This window comes from Monodon monoceros, unplaced genomic scaffold (genome assembly GCF_005190385.1).
Source record: "Monodon monoceros isolate NGI ecotype Baffin Bay Population unplaced genomic scaffold, NGI_Narwhal_1 Super_Scaffold_8, whole genome shotgun sequence".
Taxonomy (NCBI): Eukaryota; Metazoa; Chordata; class Mammalia; order Artiodactyla; family Monodontidae; genus Monodon; species Monodon monoceros.
Window position 1 is genome coordinate 11,655,887 of NW_021703785.1, and position 16,704 is coordinate 11,672,590.

Below are 16,704 nucleotides of genomic sequence, written 5' to 3' on the forward strand. Positions count from 1 at the left end.
AAGTAACTCATGACTATGTATTTTCTGAACTTGTAGAGTTTAAGAGTTTAAGGCACTTGCACATCTGTTTTTCATGTTTCTTCACACACGTCTCTGTTAAGAGAACAGTGGTGCATGATAATTTGGGACCAGTAAACCCATCTTGATCTCAGTTGTTTGCCCTCATTCCAGGATCGTCTCCAAATTCTCTGTATGGTCATTTCTTTCATGTCCCCTTTTATTGCTGTAGAAGCTTAAAAACAATATGTGCAAAGTAGATTTGTCTCCCTAATAAATTAACTTTTTTTTTGTATGGAAAGTGCCTATGTTTAATTTTCTAGCATGTCACTGAAGTTAGAGCACCGCGAGGTCTAGCCGTGTAGTTTTAAAAGCGTTCATGTGCTGAGTCTGTCAGGAACTAAATTTATAATCTGAGCAGTCTTAGATTAGTCTGTACCTGTATTAAATTAATTCATCTACATCTGTTTATATCTAATCTATCTACAGATTAACTATGATTTGGGGGCCTAGGCTTTAAACATTATTAGTAAAATAAACATTTTTGTCTCTAAGCCAAATATGTAAAAATACGGCTTAGAAAATAATCAGAGGAATCCAGACGGGGAGTCATTCCACACAAAAACTAGCATGATGTCTTCAAAAAAGTCAATGTCATGGAAAAAAAATAGTCTAGATTAAACAAGACTAAGGAGACAAAACTAAATGTAAAATGCAATCATTGATTAGATTCTGGTTCAAACACAAATAGCTATAAATAATATTCTGGGACATTTGAGAAATTCATCTCAACTTGGTATATTTGGCACTATTAGGAAATTAGTGTTAATTTTGTTACATATGATGATGTATTGTGGTTATGGAGGAGAATATCCTCATGTTTAGGAGATGCTGCCTCAAGTGTCATGATGTGAACCACTTACTTTGAAATGTTTCAGCTAAAAAAAAGTCTACATATACGTGTGTGTTTGAATAGACACATATAAACAAATATAGCAAAGTATTAGCAATTGTTCTCAGTGGTGGGTATATGGGTGTTCCTTGTACTATTTTTTTTCAAACTTTTCTGAAATTTCCCAAAACTTTTACTAATACGAAGTGGAAAAACACAGCTTCGGCATGCTTGGGAGGAGTCCTTTCAATAGCCATAGCAATATTCCATTTCCTTTATGCATTTAAAGGTCAACCCGAAGGATCTGGATTCCAAGTATGCGTATATCCAGGTGACTCATGTGATCCCATTCTTTGATGAGAAGGAATTGCAAGAAAGAAAAACGGAGTTTGAAAGATCTCACAACATTCGCCGCTTCATGTTTGAGATGCCCTTCACCCAGACTGGGAAAAGGCAGGGAGGCGTCGAAGAGCAGTGCAAACGGCGCACCATACTGACAGGTACAGTCTTCCTGGCCCCTTTCTTTAAGAATCACACCCAGACATCAGCCCAGATGTCAAGATAAAGAGCCCTCCAGAAGGGACCCAGAAGCATCTAGAATTGGAAGGGCCCTTCAAGCTGCGTTAACTTTCCTTACATATCCATTTCAGCTTAACGTGTATCTAATGCTTGCTTTCGAATACTCACGACATTTTTCTATTTACCTGTTTGTATTTTATTCTTCCACCAGACCAGAAGTTCATACCCAATGTCAGGTAGCTTACCCTTTTCAGAATCTGGTGAAGACAGCTCAGAATGCTTTTGCACACAATTTCAAGTGATTTGCAGACTCTGTAGACCCGTGGCCCCCCCAGGTCAAGAACCCCCGCACACAGTGCTGCATCTGTGTCATGGGCACAGACCCCTTACACACCAGCATGAGCCTGCTCAGAGATTCTAGGTGGGGTGGATAAATGGGACATGAGGCTGGACCCCACTCACCTAGTCTCTGAGTGGCTGGCCACCTTCAGCTTGGGCACTTCCAGTACCAGGAAGCTCACTGCATTCACAGGCGGCCCATTCAGCTGTGCCGGAGTTTTAATGGATCCTTTGGTGCTGCTTAGCCATTGATCACCCACCCCCAGAACTATGCTGTGCATCATCTCCCTGTTCCTGACAAGTGTAGAGTCATCTTGGGAGTGATTTCTACCTTCTTTAGGGGAGCTTGACGCCATCGCTCTTAGGGTTAGGGTCAGCAAATGACGGGTAACCTGAAATAAAACGCTTTCTTGACTTAAAAAAAATTGGTGAGGAGGCTATGGAGAATACCAGTTGTGTCTGTCTCTGCTGTTGAAGCCCAGTTTTCAAAGAGTGGCCACACTTAAGTCGAACCTGGAAAGCACCCGCTGCTTGTCCAGCAGTCGATGCTGTCAAGTGTGCCGCCTGGGTGGGAGCAGGGATCATTGTAGTAGTTAGTGAAAGGAGCACTGTGAGGGTGGCATGTTTCAGGTGAGGCTCCACCCTCGCCAGTGGACAGTACACTTTAAATGGGTGAACTGTGTGGTGTGTGATTTATGTCTCAGTAAAGCTGTTGCCAAGGAAAGAATATGGTTCATTATGAAATAGCTCAGAACAGCATATTGCACAGGATTTTTCACCATTCTTATGAGGGAACTGAGATAAAAATTAAAATACAAAAAAAAACCACCCCAAAACCCTACATTCTTAAAGAAGGAGTCTCTGCTCCCGCTTTTAGAATAATAAGATAACATGTAAGGCACAAACAATATTGGCCTCTAAAACGTTAACCCCTCCCCATAGGTAAATGAATTGTTTTTCTAATGGACACAGTAGCAAATTCTTACTAAGCAAAATAACTGCATTTCTAGGTGGAGTCATTTGATGAGAATTACCAGCTTACCGCATTTATCTCTACAGCTGTGATGACCTCAAATCAGTGCTTATCAAAGGTTGTTTGTGGGAATATCAGCAGCATCAGCATCACCTGGGAACTTGTTAGAAATGCAGATTCTTGGGCTCCACCCAGACCTTCTGGATCAAGGACTCTTGGGGTGGGGCCCAGATGGTTGTGTTTAACCAAGCCTTCCAGGTGATTCTGATGCCACCCAAGTTTGAGAACTGCTGATTTAAATAAACCTAGCTCACTGATGAGTCAAGATCAGGATTTTTTATTATGATTATTCTGCTCAGGTAGCATACTGATTCATAAACAGTTACCATGAGGTGCTTTCCCTGGCCAGTTATGTCACAGAAATAGTTTTGATTAGATAACGGGCTAGAGCAAAGCTCTGTACCTGCCAGAGCAGAGGGGACAAAGAGTAACCTCACTGCAGAGAGAAGCAAAGTAGACACAGGGGCTGTTGGCTTGGGAAACAACCACCTTGAGAAGGTGTGGGCAGTGCAGAGCCTGGGCCTGGGTCCTGTAGACCCAGTCACATCCTCACTGTGTGACCTTGGGCAGGTCACTTAACCTCGCTGCACCTTAGTTTTTCATCTGTAAAAAGAGATTTGTACTATCCATCTGGTGTCAAAGAATTTTGTAAATTATGCCCAGGTGTGGAAAGAATGTACTTCATTTTGCCACATCTCAGCCACCATTGAGCTCCTTGCCTTTTGAGGTTGGTGAGGAGTGAAAGGAGATTATAACACAACACAGCACCAAAGAGGGGTGCAGTTTTTGCCCTGAAAGATTCTCAGAATTTCATAAAGATAATTACTGGGTAGTGTAAAGATTTAGAGAAGGGGTTATAAAAATGCCATTAAGAGCCTATAAACTACATCCACCTTCAGTTAAAGACACACAGACCAGGATATTCTGAAGACTTTGAATTTCAGAGTTTTCCCTTGTGTTATTAACCCCTTAGGTTCTTCTTCCACTGCATTGCTTCAGAGCTGACCTTTGGCCTTCTAAGTTGTCAGGGAGCCCCTGCCCTCCCTGCCCTCTGAACCCAGACTGGCTCACTTTCCTGGATAGTTTAGTCAGTTAGCTGCAGTTGTGGAATCCTTTGAAAAACCTAATGATTGCCCTCCAGGCCCCCTCGGTGTAAATTTCTGAGCCTGCCTCCCTACGTGATTCCCCCTGTTCCTTCTTTCGTGGAACTCATTCCATGGAGTTTCTTCCCGGTCACTGTTCCAAAGTCTTCCAAATCATGTCCAGGCTCCTACTCAGGTTGGAAGTATCCTCCCGCCCCTCACCCTCTGTTCGGTCCAGCCAGACCGTACACCCACCCGCGCTTCTCAGCCATCTCTCCCTCGTCCTCCTGCCTGAAGGGCTACAGATCACTGGTGTGGGGCGTTGATTAATAACACGGTGGCTCACTCAGTCCACCACCTAATTTTCCACCTTCCAGGCCAGTTTGCTCTTTCATTTAGCCATTTGGGCAGTAACACATTCTTCAGTTCAGCTAAATTCATTGAGCACAGGCAATGTTCCAACTTGGCGTATCAGCAAAACAGAGCTCTCTGGCTTGTGCAGCTTAGACTCTAGCAGGAGGAGGCAGATGGTAAACAGTAAATATAATGGGTAAATGTATCTGTGTTGGAAGGTCATACACGTTCTGGACAAAAGCAAAGGGGGTTGGAATTGTGGGGTTGGGGGCAGGGGGGCTGCAGTTTAATGGCGTGGCCAGGGTAGGTTTCACTGACAGTCCAGACTTGAAGGAGTTGAGGGAGCGGGCCCTGCACATGTCTGGAGGGAGAAGGTGCCGTCGGGGCAGAGGCCAGCGGCAGGGGTCCCTGTGCCCAGCACATTCAGGGCACGACCAGCAGGCAGGCATGGCTGGAGCTGAGTGAGCCCCAGTGAGAGGAGAGATGAGGCCTGCAAGGAAGGCAGGGGCCGGGGCAGTCCCAGATTGCGTGGACCGGGGAGGCTCACGCACAGACGGGAGTTTCCTGTATCATCACACCCCTACTTTGCCTCGTTGACTCTCCAGTTAACCATCGTAAGGAGCAGTGACTCAGGACTTATTTGGCTGAGTGAAATCAGCGCAATGTGCACATCTCACAGACACTGTTGGAGTTGGTTTTTCTCTCTGAAATAATGGCGCTACCGCACTGTGGCACTCAAAAACACTGTGATAACACTAATCACGTGTGTTTGGATATGGGTGTTAGCCTCATGAAACGTGTGTCCTGACAAGTGAGAATGCAGTGGCCCTCCCCTGTGTAAAGCGTGTCAGTCTATCACGTGCGAGCTCACCTCTGGCCGGAGGGCCGTGTTCTGTCTCCCTGGCTGATAAACAGCAGCATCTAGTGCTTGTCATGTATCAAAGGAGCCTTCAGTCCAGAGAGGACTTATCAATCCCAGGGTTGCCACTTAAAAACTCTGTGTCCACAAGGAACACAGAAGAAATAGTAGACACAGACCCTTGGCCTTAGATTGATAAAGCATGTAGCGACTAGAATAGGCCTGTAAGTGTGTGACAAACAAGGTTGCATCACGTTGAATGTCTTTTCCAGCCTTGTTCAGACTCTGGGTAACCCAAGGGAACTCTGTGTTTTGCAGGGAGCCGGGCTTTCTCATTTTGTGATCAGTCCTTTTTGAGTAAACCCTCCCCAGCCACTTAGTAAATAGTAAAGAATCCAAACATAACACTCCATCTTACTTTAGCTTGTTAAAAAATAAAATAAGCTTTTAAGCATATGTCTACCTGTTTATTCATAAATATATATTAAATAAGAATATTATAGATTTTTACATATACCATACAAGCAATAAGGTAGAAATGTAAAACAGTACTGAATTGGAACCAGTTATTTTTCTGTTCTTTTTTTTTTATATAAATTTATTTTATTTTATGTATTTATTTTTGGCTGCGTTGGGTCTTTCTTGCGGTACGCACGCAGCCTTCTCATTGCGGTGGCTTCTCTTGTTGCGGAGCACGGGCTCCAGGTGCACGGGCTCAGTAGTTGTGGCTCGCAGGCTCTAGAGCTCAGGCTCAGTAGTTGTGGCGCACGGGCTTAATTGCTCTGCAGCATGTGGGATCTTCCCAGACCACAGCTCGAACCCGTGTACCCTGCGTTGGTAGGCAGATTCTTAACCACTGTGCCTCCGGGAAAACCTTTCTGTTCTTCTTTAAATGAACTCTTTGGTGTTGATATGTTCAGGTGTCTTATTATAAGAAAGGAAAACAATATCGAGTGGCGCCTTTTTTGGTAAAAAAAAAAAAAAGTGAGAAAAATTAAATATTTTTATTTAATGTTTTTGAATCATTTAAAAGTTTTAAAATATCTTTATTATTATGCAACTCAAAGAGTTTGTGAATTTCTGCTTCATAAAATACTTTGCTTGGAAATATATTCTCATGTTATTTTTCATTGATTTCTCTGGCCGTACAAACTTAAGCATGTGATTCAAAGTTGTTCTATGGCTCAAGCATATTTCTATGGAACTCTTTTCTGGACTTAATTTATTATAGGATATCTCAAAACTGTTTATTTAGTCTTTTTTATATTTGCAAAGCCATCTTATACCTACTAGCTCATTCAGCTCTCATAATTTCCAAGGAAGTAGTGCCTTTATGGGTGAGAAAATTGAGCAGGGAATGAGAAAGTGATTTCTTCAAAGACAAACTTCTCATATTAAAGTTGACAAGAACCCAACTCTCTTGACTTTATGTGATGCCTGTCATGCACAATGATAAACGAGGACAGTATTCTGGTTCCACGAAATACTGGCATGTGACCTAGGCAAGCTCTGGGTCCCTTATCTGTAGAATGGGAGTAATGATCACTTCTACCTCAGTACTAGTGAAGCACGTGCAAGCTGTGGACTCATTCTAGGCCGTGCTCCTCCACAGCCATACACTGCTTCCCTTACGTGAAGAAGCGGATCCCCGTCATGTACCAGCACCACACGGACCTGAACCCCATCGAGGTGGCCATTGACGAGATGAGTAAGAAGGTGGCCGAGCTCCGGCAGCTGTGCTCCTCGGCCGAAGTGGACATGATCAAACTGCAGCTCAAACTCCAGGGCAGTGTGAGCGTCCAGGTGAGCCGGGCGCCGGACCAAGCAAACCACAGGGCAACAGAGAACAGATCCTTAGACCTTGGAAAATTTTAGGTCGTTCACACCAGCAAGGTCCAGTGTAGATCCCTGGCTTTATCAGGTGATCCCCGTTACCTCCCTTCAATATTTGTGCAGTTTCTCCTGATGCCAGAGGGGTGGTAGCCTTGGGGCTACAAGAGTGTCATTCTCACCAAGTTGTCTGCCAGGGGTAGGAGATGGCTCTCCATACAACCTGGTTTTTCAATAATTTGAGGAATTCTGGGTGCCTAATTGGAAGCATAAAGACTCTTTTAAATATAAAGCAAGTGTGGATAGCTATAGGTTTTCTTATAAAACTACTGTTTTCTGGTTTCTATGAAAATTGCACCTGAAAAAGTACATTAAGTTTCACTCTCTTAATGGTATCTTTTATTAACAAAATTATTCATTTTAATATAGCCCAGCTAATCAGTTTTTCCTTTATTTGTGTGTCCTCTTTAAGAAATCTGTGTCAGAGATATTCTATGTTTTCTTTGTTTAGATTCCTGTGTAGGTGTGCAATCTATCTGAATTGGTTTTTGTATGTGGTAGCATATAGGGGTCAAGACATTATTTTTCCTAGAGCTGTTCAAGTGATGTGTACCATTTATGGACAAAGTCATCCTGGATCTAGGTGCTGATTATACAAATATGTTCCGTTTGTGAAATTTTATCAAGCTAAACACTTATGATATATGCACCTTTATGTTTGTATAGTGCACTTCAATCATGGGGGTTTCTTTCAGGTATTTTACGTATATGATTTCCTAAGAAATTAGTAGATGTTAAATCACTCCCTCCGGGGACCAGCGTGCTCCTTGCTTTATTGGTGTTTTTAAATGTATATAAATAATCCTATCATCTGTTTTATGTATATATATTCCCATATCCAGTTATTTTCTCTTTCTGGAAGGGTGTGTTTATGAAAGTTACATGTAGATTGTAATACGATGGTTTCATTTCCTGAAGTCAGTTTTTGTCAACTTTTTATCAGATCCACGCTGAGCTGTTACCTAACATTTTTCTAAATGTCTGTCATTCACGGCAAAAGTTTTCACAGATGTTTTCAGCCTCTTCCCTTATGGCCCAAAAGACTAATGTGCCAAAGTAAGTTATCAAGCGAATATGATAAATATTCCAGCCACATGATGGAGTAGATAATGGGCTAGAGGCCAGAATTTTCTGCAGCTTAAAACAAAACCTGGCCTGGGAACATCCAGCCTCTATCTAAGGCCAGTGGAAGAGTGTGTGTGCCAGTAAGGGATGGGGCTGGACAGGTCTAGCCTTCTAAAGGGCAAGATGTGCCCTGCCATTTGATAGTGACCTTGAGGGGTTTTGTTTTTTTATTTTTTATACAGCAGGTTCTTATTAGTTATCTATTTAATGCATATTAGTGTATACATGTCAATCCCAATCTCCCAGTTCATCCCACCACCACCACCACCCACCCCACTTTCCCCACTTGGTGTCCGTATGTTTGTTCTCTACATCTGTGTCTCTATTTCTGCCCTGCAAACCGGTTCGTCTGTACCGTTTTTCTAGATTCCACATATATGTGTTAATATACGATATTTGTTTTTCTCTTTCTGACTTACTTCAGTCCGTATGACAGTCTCTAGGAGTGACCTTAGAGTTTTATAAATGCCCCATCATCTTTAAAAGCAGAGAATTCCATGATGAAATGAGGAGATTAAGTTTATACACGTGCACCCTCCAGGGTAACAACAAAGCTGGAGTCAGGGGAAATGAACTTTATTGTTTTATTTGTGTGTTTCTTTAATGCTTCCACCAAGAGCCTCTGGGCTTGCTGTTGTACAGGATAGAGCCATCAGGTGGCTCCGGGATTCTGCACTCCACTCCAAGATCTTGTCATGCTGGACTTCATGAAGTCTCATCAGCTTCCCTTCTGCATCCTCTTGAAACTGAACATATGGATCGTTTTGGATAATCCTTCATTTGGGTTACCTTTAGGTTGTCAACAGAGCTCTCCACACATATCCAGTCATCACCAAGGGTTAGCTAGTTGTCCCTGTCTCAGAGGGCCCCGCCTCTAATGTCTGTGCCCCCCGTCTCCCCACCTCTGGTGTGAATTCTCTCGGCTCAGTTACTGTGCAAGTCCTGTACACTGTGGACCAGGACCACGGCCCGTCCCCTTCACCGACAGCCACAGACGAGACAGACAGCCCTCCCTACTTACCTTCCAAGTCCACCAGGCCTCCCAGGAAAAATCGTGCATTAATCACATGGTCAGGACCTTTCCCAAGATGTCTCAGGTGCCTGGAACTTTCTCCTTCCCATCCAGTGTGTCTAACCTTCTTTCTCTCAACACTCCCACGTTTCCTGACTTACCCAACCTCGGCGAACTCTTCTTGGTGAATTAAAGGAGACATGCAGGGCTCTGGTTCACTCATCCTGTTGCTAAATGCCCCAGATCTTTGTCTTTCCAGCCCACCTGAATGGTTAGTTCATTTGAGGATAGCAGATCAGCTTGCCCATGGCTATCTACACAATTCCATGAGGTGAACAGTTGGTTTTTTAAAACTGGCTCATATGCTTAATTTTTCAGTTTTCATTGCACTCGCCAGATTGACCTCTTAGTTCAGTGTCATGTAGCACAAATACCAGTTGGAGGACTTGAGCTCTGATCTCAGGTGTTTTGCTTATTGGCTATTCGACCTTGAACGGGTCCTTAAGTTTTCCAAGCATTGGTTCTTCCTACATAAAATGAACCATCATCACAAGTGCCCTAAGGATGGCTGAGATGATAAAATCAAATCGCTTATAACACCATGAGCTTTATTCATGGTTTCCTCTTTGGTGTCCTAAGTTCCTGGAGGGCAGAGGTCATGACTAACTCACTCAAGCGGCATTTTTAGCAAATGCCAACTGAAACTAAATTAATGATAATTGGTATTTTCTTCATAACGTAATTTAAGATCTTTGTTCTTTATCTAGGTCAATGCCGGTCCACTAGCGTATGCCCGAGCTTTCTTAGACGACACAAACACAAAGAGATATCCTGACAATAAAGTGAAGTTGCTTAAAGAAGTTTTCAGGTAAAGCACACGGGAAATGTCTCTTTTTCTTCGAGTATTGATCATTTCTGTGCTCACTCAAGAACGAGACCCTACCAGTTGGACTCATCCTGTGTTCTGTACATGCCGTGATTCCCTCTCCCACACCGTTCCAGGCAATTTGTGGAAGCTTGCGGTCAGGCCTTAGCAGTAAATGAACGGCTGATCAAAGAGGACCAGTTAGAGTATCAGGAGGAAATGAAGGCCAACTACAGGGAAATGACGAGAGAGCTTTCTGAAATCATGCACGAGCAGGTAGGTGCCACTCTGGAGTGCTTCTCATTTTTAGGGAGCACACATCAGTTGGGGTCTCAAGTGCCCCCAATGATGGCCTAAACCCTCCGACATCCTTCCAGAATTTTGCTCTCTGAAGGATAGTGTAGCATGCTGCACTGCCGCTACTACCTAACCACGGGTACCTGGGGAGCAGCTAACATTGTGCTCACCCGTCATTGTCTAATATGACCAGAGGAGACCAGCACCCTCCTCCTCTTTATCACTTAATCTAGCTCAAAAACACCTCACATTAAAAAAAAAATACCAATACCGTTCCTGGAAGCTTCTTTATTCACCCAATCCTTTGGAAGAATAGGGTTTACCAGCCTGGTTTAAGGAATTCTCTGTTGTAGTAAGTGTCTTTCACCATTTAAAGAGATAGGGTCGTTCAGTGTTTTACTGTTTACAGCTGACCTGGGTGCCCTCATGGGTTCCTCAAGGCTACTTCTTTATTCCTTGTCGTTGTGGGCAGCTTTCCTGATTACACTGCTACTGTCGTCTTCCTGTATGAATTCCTTTTGGTAGGATTACATATGTGGGCTCAGTGGTCATCAGGGGAGACAGCTGCCCAGGGAACTGAGTGAATCTCAAAGGCGATCATCTCCTATTGCTTCTGGAGGGGTCTGTTCTCCATCAACCACAGCGACTTCTTCTGAGTCACGGACTCAGACTTTATGATTAGTGTTGGCACCTTGATAGCACACGACTGCTTCTGTCTGTTCCCTACGGTACTGTCTTTCATTCTCGCAAAATGGAAGCCAAGACCATTTGTGTCAGTTAACGTACCATGTGATGATTTAGTGAGAAGGATTCTGTTGTAGGAAACTCACTTAAATGTCTGAGCTTTAACTTGCTTTTTTCTCTCCTCCATGCTCACACGTTCAGATGGGATGGTAATGTCATTTTTTAATTTTATTTCTCTGGATCTTGATAACTGGCTCACATAAAGTTATTACTGAGTTTGGGCAACTGCAGACATTGACGTAATGACCATGCACGTGCAAAAAGAAGCCCTCTTCTGGGCATTTAGAAAAGTAGGAAAACAAAACTGAATAAACATGTGAATCATTAAGCAGAAAGAGAAGGTCTCATGGGAACAAGTTTTTGGAGAAAGCTCAAGGTCTTTTCCATGGGGCCTCCAGACAGGATGGAGAGCTTGGTCAGTGGGTGCCAGCACTTGGCACTAGAAAAGATGAAAGTAGGAAGAAAACTGTGGGCTGAGAATATTAAAATAAACTTCCAGATTGTATGGACACAATGCCATGCCGTGCTCTAAACTACACCTTGAACTTTCCATTATCTCAACAACTATGAAGATTAAACTTTGAACCCTTGAGCAAAAAGAGTCATGACCTGGACTAGACTTGCTTTTGGATTTTCCAGGGGAGCCTCTGAGTGTGTATGTTCTTCTCAGTTTCCACCTGGCAATAGCCCAAGTCTTGCACTTAGAATTCTTCCCTGCATTACTGAGCGTGAAAGAGACTTGATCAGGGCCAGCGAGGCAGCCACACTCTTGCTCCCAGGGTAGAAATCTGTAAGACCCTAAGAGAAGGAGCTGGTAGAGAACACCGACGCTCCAGATTCCATTAAAAAAGACTTTTCCAGGGGACAGGGCCAGGTCGTGTCCCCATCAAGTATGTGTAGGATAGGCCTCAAGGTGCCTTATAACCTGGTGAGGTTAGAAGACTCTCACTAACCTGGAAAGGAAACAAAACATGTTGTTCTTGACTTTCTCCTTAAAATCCTGATCTGAAAAACGTCATTTATGAGGTGAGCTAACACGCTCCCTCTGCAAACCACCAAAGCCAAGCTCTCTGAGGGCACCACCACTCACAGTAACAGTGGCCACTGGATGATAAATGTGAGAAGTGTCATTTGGAGCAGTTTACGCTTGGGTAACCTTGTGTTTCTGTACCTCGAGATTTGCCCCCTGGAGGAGAAGACCAGCGTTTTGCCGAATTCCCTTCACATCTTCAACGCCATCAGTGGGACCCCAACAAGCACGCTGGTTCACGGCATGACCAGCTCGTCCTCCGTGGTGTGACGTCATCTCGTGGACCGCGTGTGGGGACTTGCTTTGTCATTTGCAAACTCAGGATGATCTCCAAAGCTACTCACTGGGCACATGCCAAGGCCCGGGGAAGCGGAGCCCAAGGAGCAGTCGAGGGGAACGCGCGAGAAGGGAAAGAAAGAGCCGCGTTATTTCATAGCAGATGTTCTGCAGGGTCGTAGGAGAGCACACATATTTTTTTAAACCTTGCTGGCAATAGTCAACATTTTCATTATGTCTTAACAGAGGTATGTGGCGGACACTCTTAAGCTGGAGTTAAATTTTATTCTTCCTTACAGAGTAGTATTAAAAATAAACGGCCTGGAGAAAACAAGTGTTCTGGAATGTACATAGCACTGAAATCGAGGCTGGGGTAACCTTTTGCCTCTAGGCTAAGCTGGAAAATCTTGAAAATATTTTTTTTTTCCTGTGGCACATTCAGGTTGAATACAAGAACTATTTTTGTGACTAGTTTTTGATGACCTAAGGGAACTGACCATTGTAATTTTTGTACCAGTGAACCCGGAGGTTTAGTGCTTTTATACTCATTTACTTGCATTTAAAAAATATGAAAGCTTAAGAAACTATGTGAGCTTAAGACTAGTCAAGCAGTTTAGAACCAAAGGCCTGTATTAATAAACACAACTATGCTAAACATTTAAAGTAGTACAGTATACTGTTATGTACATAGAGTTTGTTAATACAGTCTTGGCATTGTGTACATACACGTATGACGTTTCTACATTTTTAATACATCAGCTTCCGCATAAAGTTTAATTGTGACAGATTTGTGTTGTTCTTAGTATATGCAACACACTTGACTTTACTGTTTTATTCTTGTACATAAAAAAAGTGCAATATGGAGATGTATACAGTCTTTGCTATGTTAGGTTTATAAACTGTTTTAAAAATTTCATCCTTTTGCCAAAATGGTGGAGTATGTCATTGGTAAATCATAAACCCTGTGGTGAACAGTGATGTAATGTAAAGCTTTCACCATGTTATATTTTCTTTTCAGACATTAATTTAGTAATTTTATATTTGGGAAAAATAAAGGTTTTTAATTTTATTTAACTAGAATCTCTGCCCTGCTGTAATTAAACATTCTGTACCACAGCTGTATTAAAAATAACATTGCTGATTTTCTGGTAGTGAGTATTGGGTATTTATTGTCTGACAGTCCTAAGAGGGGCAGGATATTGAAATATTTGGGGGTGAAATAATGTGGTAAAAGAAATTTGCTTTAAAGTACCTAAGGGGGGAAAAGAAGAGGGTAGGTAGGTGACAAATGTTGGTAATTGTGGAAGCTGAGGCTGGGTACGTGGGAATCATTATACCCGTTTCTCTGCCTTTGTGCAAAGTTTCCATGGTACAGATTTCAAGAGGCAGGGCTAGGGTCCAGATCTTCCAGGGGATGTGGATAAATGCCTTGTTACACTGCAGTCTGGCTCTGAATTCTACTGGTTGTTCCCAAGTATACATAGACAAGTTAATACTTCTGTCTTTTCCTCTTCAACTCTACCAAGGTCTCCATCTTTATCATCTCCCTGCTTGCTTTGAAGGTGAGTACTCTGGGATAAGATGGTCATTTATCCCAGCAATGCATCAGCGGCCAGGTGTGCCCACACTGCCTGTGGCCTACATCATCATAAACGCTGAAGCCGAGTCAAGTGATGCCTCAGACTGCAGGTGCTGGTCCTGCCTGTGGTGTGCCCAGGGACCCAGCGGAGGAGCCACTCAGCCCCAGAGTTCCAGTGATGGAAGAAAGAGGAGTCTTTCCCAAGAAATAAAATAGCTGGTTTTCCTACTTGAAGAGTTTTGGAGGCTGTCTTTTTTCATAACCAGTTGAGGAAGGAAATCATGATGCTGTGTACACCCTGAGCACCCAGATACCAAGGATCTTATGGTGTCTTTGGAACTTCTCTATCATTGGGCAAGGCTGTATTTTACAGATGGCGACAAGGTCATGAAGAGGAGATGTGAGGAGTTACGACAACCCACCAGGCTGCAGCCCATTCATTAGTGGATCCAGACTTAGGGCTTGAGAAGATTCTCTGCGTTTGCCCTGAGTCTCTGACATGTCGGCCCCGTGTAATAAACCTTGACTCTCCCTAACACCAGCAGGGATAGGGATAAGAGTTTGTCTCCCTTGTCACCGAGCTGGATTTCCTGGTCACAAATGCCTCATTTAGAAGCCATAAAATGCAGGTCATCGTGCAGTAAGATAAATGTATCTAGAAAGAGCTAACTTGCTACCTTGTGGTTAAACTTGGGAAGTAATTTGTACAGATTTCATGTCAGATAAGATTCAGCTTGGAAGGTGGCCAACCATCACTAATTACAACAGTGGAGAAAGGAACCATCTCTAAGATGAAGACATCTATTGACCCTGCACTGAAACACATTCACATCAATTAAAAACCTCATTTAGTTTATGCATAAAATTTTAATTTTGGTATAAATTACACATTAAAGTAGCAGTTTATTGGGGAAAATTGTGTTTTTTAACATTAAGAAATCTTTATTGCTAATTTTCAATAAATTTTTAAATGTTTTCCATAGATCTTATTTATTCTTTTTTTTTATTGAGGTAAAATCTACATAACATGAAATTTACCATTTTAACCATTTTTAAATGTACAGTTCTGTGGCATTAAGTACATTCTTATTGTTGTGCAACCATCACCACCATTTATCTACAGAACTTTTTCATATTCCCAAACAAAAACTCTGTACTCATTAAACAAGAACTCCCTATTCCCCCTTTGGGAAAATTCTTTGAAGTAACTTTGGAATTAAAACACTATTCAGTACTTTATCAGGGATATTTGCCACCTGGGAACTAACTAACTCTAGGTAGTATACATAAATAAAGTCAGCCCCTTGCATGGAGAAAGCTGTTGAGAGTAGGGATGTGAAATTAAAAGGTGACTTATGTAATAATCATTGGGATTTACATAACCGTATGTCAGAGTTACTCAGTGTAGAAACTCTGTTCAAAAACATTTTGATTTCCATCAACAGGGGATTGTTTGCATAAACTATTGTACATCTACACAGTGACTCCACCGTGTAGCTATAAAAAGGGATTAATATCTCTGTTTACTGCTTTGGAGTGATCTTCAAGATACCATATGTACAAAACACAAGACAGAGAAAAGTGCAAATAGTGTGTTACTCATTATTTAAGAAAGGAGGGATAAGTAAGCAGAGATAATTGTTTTTTTTTAGATGGAAGGGAAAAATCAAAAAAGAAAAGTTTTAAGTTATTACCTACATGGGGAGAGAGGGAATAATACATAGGGGACAGAGTTAGAAGATTACCCTGTTCAAATATAATTTGCTTCATAGATTTGGCTCTAGAACCATGTGAATATTTACAAAATTATTAAAATAAATTTTTGATTCCTAAGAATTGAAAGCAAAATGAAATAAATCAGCATAACCACATATACAGTTGATGACACAAATACATAGGAATTATTTCAAATGACTTTAAAATACAGGAATTTCACTGTGCATCTCTAGTGACATGTACCCTAAGGACAAAAATAGCAGCAACAAATAAATAAATGATTGGTTAATAAACAAAAAACATTTTCAATAATTGTTTTGTTTTGTGGAAGTGGTGTTTTGTTTTTGTGAGATTATATTGTCATTCTGAGACTGTTGTGTGTTTACTGTTGGAGAAAGTAAATGAGTGATTATGTGGATATCATTAGGAACCAAGTTTTTGGCATGGGAGAAAAAAAAAGTTACATCTATAAGACAAAAATAGGTTAAATTAAAACCCTTTAGTTCTGAATTTGATATGGAGATATGAATTTGAACTCATCATATATTTATCTTAAATACACACTTATTTCCTCACTTGGTTAACTGAGAAGACTTAAAAACAATGACCAAGCCAGTAGCTAATGAGCACCTCTAAGTGCCCAAATTGTGGTCTCTAAATACCTTTCTGACCAAAACTATCCAGGCTCCATGGAGAATGGCTGATTCTAGATTTAGGGCAGAAAATGTCCAAGGTGAGTCTGGAGCGTCTTCTCATACCTGACTTCCATGGGACTGGCAAAGACACCACAGACCCTGTCAAGAGAATTTCAAGAAGCTCCTTCTAGGTAGATATGGGATGAACATAAACAAGAATAATAATAGCAGTGGGTTAAAATTATATAATTAAGTTCATGATGATACTAGAAAAATAAAGACTAGCAGCGATCGAAGGAGCTAATATTACCAAGAAAGACGAAGAGGTGATACCTGCCTCATGATGGAAGTACACACCACCATCTATGGCGGAGTCTTGCCAAAAACTGTAACCTGAATCTGATCAAGTGTAAATCTAACCACCAATTTCCTGGGAAATACAGGACACAGAGGAGCATGT

At 42.0% G+C, this 16,704-nt stretch overlaps 1 protein-coding gene across 16 annotated transcripts in view; it reads left to right on the forward strand.

Moving 5' to 3' along the window:
• DOCK9 (dedicator of cytokinesis 9) overlaps positions 1–16,053 on the forward strand; it is a 351,807-nt gene extending 335,754 nt beyond the window's left edge. For 12 of the 16 annotated variants that reach the window (XM_029210207.1, XM_029210194.1, XM_029210199.1 and 9 more), the window contains 5 exons: positions 1,179–1,389; positions 6,688–6,878; positions 9,870–9,970; positions 10,105–10,243; positions 12,186–13,455. In XM_029210207.1, coding sequence (XP_029066040.1) covers positions 1,179–1,389; positions 6,688–6,878; positions 9,870–9,970; positions 10,105–10,243; positions 12,186–12,308 — 765 coding nt within the window. In that variant the 3' untranslated portion in view covers positions 12,309–13,455. Of the gene's footprint in view, positions 1–1,178; positions 1,390–6,687; positions 6,879–9,869; positions 9,971–10,104; positions 10,244–12,185; positions 13,456–13,840 lie in introns of those variants that run through there. The other 4 variants (XR_003791732.1, XR_003791733.1, XM_029210197.1 and 1 more) reach the window with 4 other exon arrangements.
• Positions 16,054–16,704: the final 651 nt, after the last annotated feature.